Genomic DNA, 4,308 nt, shown 5'->3' on the forward strand with positions numbered 1-4,308 from the left:
CCGCCTCAAAAAAAAAAAAAAAAAAAAAAAAAGAGTCTCTCTATGTTGCCCACACTGGACTCAAATTCCTGGACTCAAGCAATCCTCCTGCCTCAGCCTCCCAAATAGCTGGGACTAGAGATAAGGCTGCCAAGATCTTCTATAGTAATATATAATTTTTATCTTTTATTTTTTATTTTTACAAAAGTTTATTCTTAAATATACAACAGGCTCCAAGACAACACTTCATTCCAGCTATAGGTGGCAAAAGACATTACGGCAGGGAATACTGATGTTTAAATACGAATGAAATCAATGGTCACCATCGCCTCAGGCACAAGGAACAGCTTACCTTTTGTCAGATTTCTTAATTCCATCTTGTCCAGGGGCCCCTTCTCCGTGGCCTTCACTTTTAGCTCCTCGAGTTTCTTCTGCTTCTCTTTTTGTTTCTGCTTGAAAGCCTTATCTTCCTAGTCCATCTCCTTGGCCTGCGTCTTGGGCTGTTTCAGGGCCTTCTTGCCACCTTAGCGGCTGGACATGGCAACTGCCACCCCTTCCCCAGACCCTGCCACTGGAAATCTTAATATATAATTTTTAAAAATGATTTTAGGCATTAGTATTTGGAAGGAATTCCTAGGTTGGAGAGATGGTGAGGTAATTGTTTGGGTCTACATATGAGCTGAAATATAAATTTCAAGAAAGTTTAAATGTCCATGAAATCAGACCTAGCTTTTCAAAATTTACATGTTGACAATGACTGTCTAACAAATCTATCCTTCTACACTAACTAAAAACAGATTGTTTTTGCCACCTCAACCTTCAACTACTATGACATTTTGTATATTTCAATGACATTTATTAAATTCTACCTTTCATTGAAGTTTTCTTTGTGTGTAAAAAGTTACTGTGTAATGAGAATCTTACGTGTAGAACACAAGGTTGATTCATCTGTGTATCCTTCATGGCACCAAATAGAGCTTTCTGCTTTTCCCTGTCCTAATCCATCCAATATACTATTGTTGAATCCATTTTCCTAAAATTTAGCTCTGATTAAGTCACTTGTTGGCTAAGCACTTACAACAGTTTCTAGTTGTTTACTGAATTATATGTTCATGCTCACCTGGCATAACCTTCTATAATCTGGCCCCAACCTGTCCTTTCTAGCTTTATCTCTGTGGTATTTTCCACTGAAACTTGGCTCTTCCTAATTCTGAGAAGAGGTGCTGGGATTTCCCTTTGAGTACTTAAGTCACTATAACCCACTTTAGCTTGAATTATATTAGTCTGTGTGCTTGTTTTATCTCCCAGATTTGACAATAAGCATGGCATACTTGAAAGAACATGAGCTATGAGGTTAGAAAAACTTAAGTTCGTATCTTGCCTCTGTCACTTATGAACTGTGTGACTTCAGAGAAGTAGCATACTTTACCAAATTTCTTTTTTTAAACCTATTAAAAATAATTGGTTGGCCGGGCATGGAAATAACTAATGATAATTAATCCCAGCACTTTGGGAAGCCAAGGCAGGCAGATCACTTGAGGTCAGAAGTTGGAGACCAGCCTGGCCAACATGGTGAACTCCTGTCTCTACTAAAAATACAAAATTAGCTGGGTGGGGTGGTGCACCCCTGTAATCCCAGCTACTCAGGAGACAGACAGGAGAATCACTTGAACCCAGGAGGCAGAGGTTGCAGTGAGCCACGATCACACCACTGTATTCCAGCCTGGGTAACAGAGTGAAACTGTCTCAAAAAAAAAAAAAAAATTATTGGTTCACTTTCCTGTTCTCTCATATTTGGAGTTATCACAAAATTGTTTTAAGCAAAAAGATTCTTACCACCCAGCCCAACCCCATTTGTGAATAGCAAAAAGCAACAAAGACAGAAGGAAGTAAAGAAGAGCTAATGAGGGAAAAAAGAAAGATTGAACTGAAAGTCTAGGAAGGTTTAAAGAAAATGATCAGTATATGTCAAAGGTGTTTAGCTAAGAAAAGAAAGTGGAAGAATAGTATTGTTTGTTTGGGGTTCAATTACTGGAAGCAGTTGTATCAATGGTCTGTACATTCACTGGGTCAGGAAGAAATGTCTGCAGTCACTCGAAACAAAGCTCCTGAGAATCAATAAGTCAACACACTTCTCTCTGAGTCTGTCTCTCCCCTACTACGTCTTTCAGAAATAAGACATTGAAAAGAAAAAGGACCATCCAGCATATGTTGGGAAATTTACTATCTTGTCTCCCCAAACAGAAGGTATTTCTCATATTGTTCAAGAACAACTTTCTGAAATAAATTTGTCATTGTTTCCATGAGAGGGAAATGACCAATGTGTATATTAATAATAGTAAAGATAACAACTCTAGACCTTTGCATTTATTATGAGTCAGGCACTGCCAAGTGCTTGTGTAATCTTCTCAGTAGCTCTGTATGGAAGACTTTATTTTATTCACCCCACAGATGAAGTAACCGAAGAGGTTAAAAGATCTTGCCCAAGAGCACTAAGATTTGTATCCATGTGTTGGATCCTAAAACTTGTGATGTTTTTACTCCATCATATTCCCTCTTAGGAAGATAGTATGCTATTACAAACTAGTGAGGAGCTGCAGCTGACTATCCAGACCAAGAAAATGCAGATTTCCATAAGCAAAATTGCTGGAGAATCAGGCAGTCCTTCCTGGGCGAATGCTAGTTACCTTCACGGTCTCTTTCAGCCCTTGATAGAGTCTCCTAAATGACTGTTACCTCAAACTGTTGTCTTTCCTAATAGTCAGATAACCCTGCTACTCAGAGCACTCCACAAGGCTTGTCAGAAAGGCAGACTCAAAGCCCCTGGCCAATATTGTATTATATAGTTAATATTTGCTAAAGGAATAGATCTTCAATGTTCTTATTAAAAAGAAGCGGGTGGGTAACTATGACAAACAATTGATGTGTTAATTAACTTGATTGTGGTAACCATTTCACAATATATATGCATATCAAATATATTGTGTACCTTTGTAAACCAAAAATGAAATTCTAAGCCCCCCAACCAACGGAATGGACCCCTCCTCTCGGCCAAGGGGTTCCAAAGTTAACCTGGGGCTGGGGGCTGTGACTCACATCTATAATCCCAACGTTTTGGGAGGCTAAGGAGGGAAGATCACTTGAGGCCAGAGGATCAAGACCTGCCTAGGCAACACAGAGATACTCCGTCTCTACTAAAAATTAAAAATATTAAACAGTTCCTGGCGCGGTCACCGGCGCGGGCTACGGCTGCGACTTCCCTCACGTCCGCGCTGGCTTCCGGCTTGCTGCAGCCTGCGCACAGCTGCTTCCTCCGCCCTCACCCCTTCCACCTCGCCACAGTTCGAGATGAAGTTGTTGTAATTTCTGGAAGGAAACTGGCCCAGCAGTTCAAGCAGGAAGTGCGGCAGGAGGTAGAAGAGTGGGTGGCCTCAGGCAACAAACGGCCACACCTGAGCGTGATCCTGGTTGGCGAGAATCCTGCAAATCACTCCTACATCCTCAACAAAACCAGGGCAGCTGCAGATATGGGAATGAACAGTGAGACAATTGTGAAACCAGCTTAAATTTCAGAGGAATAATTGTTGAATGTAATCGGTAAACTGAATAATGATGATAATGTAGATGGCCTCGTTGTTCAGCTGCCTCTTCCAGAGCATATTGATGAGAGGAGGATCTGCAATGCTGTTTCTCCGGACAAGGATGCTGATGGCTTTCACGTAATTAATGTAGGGCGAATGTGTTTGGACCAGTATTTCACGTTACCGGCTACCCCATGGGGTGTGTGGGAAATAATTTAAGCGAACTGGCATCCCAACCCTAGGGAAGAATGTGGTTGTGGCTGGAAGGTCAAAAAATGTTGGAATGCCCTTTATAATGTTACTGCACACAGATGGGGTGCATGAACGTCCCGGAGGTGATGCCACTGTTACAATATCTCATCAATATACTCCAAAAGAGCAGTTGAAGAAACATACAATTTTTGCAGATATTGTAATATCTGCTGCGGGTATTCCAAATCTGATCACTTCAGATATGATCAAGGAGAAGCAGTCATTGATGTGGGAATAAATAGAGTTCACGATCCTGTAACTGCCAAACCCAAGTTGGTTGGAGATGTGGATTTTGAAGGAGTCAGAGAAAAAGCCGGTTATATCACTCCAGTTCCTGGATGTGTTGGCCCCATGACAGTGGCAATGCTAATGAAGAATACCATTATTGCCGGGTGCGGTTGCTTACGCCTGTAATCCCAGCACTTTGGGAGGCTGAGGCGGGCGGATCACGAGGTCAGGAGATCAAGACCATTCTGGCAAACACGGTGAAACCCCT

At 41.5% G+C, this 4,308-nt stretch overlaps 1 protein-coding gene across 1 annotated transcript in view; it reads left to right on the plus strand.

The window, feature by feature from the left end:
- LOC105523714 (bifunctional methylenetetrahydrofolate dehydrogenase/cyclohydrolase, mitochondrial-like) overlaps positions 1-4,226 on the plus strand; it is a 40,087-nt gene extending 35,861 nt beyond the window's left edge. Inside the window, 3 exon segments of the mRNA XM_011958668.1 lie at positions 3,210-3,519; positions 3,896-4,024; positions 4,027-4,226. Coding sequence (XP_011814058.1) covers positions 3,210-3,519; positions 3,896-4,024; positions 4,027-4,226 — 639 coding nt within the window.
- The last annotated feature ends 82 nt before the right edge of the window (positions 4,227-4,308 follow it).

Source organism: Colobus angolensis, unplaced genomic scaffold (assembly GCF_000951035.1).
Source record: "Colobus angolensis palliatus isolate OR3802 unplaced genomic scaffold, Cang.pa_1.0 Scaffold470, whole genome shotgun sequence".
Lineage (NCBI taxonomy): Eukaryota > Metazoa > Chordata > Mammalia > Primates > Cercopithecidae > Colobus > Colobus angolensis.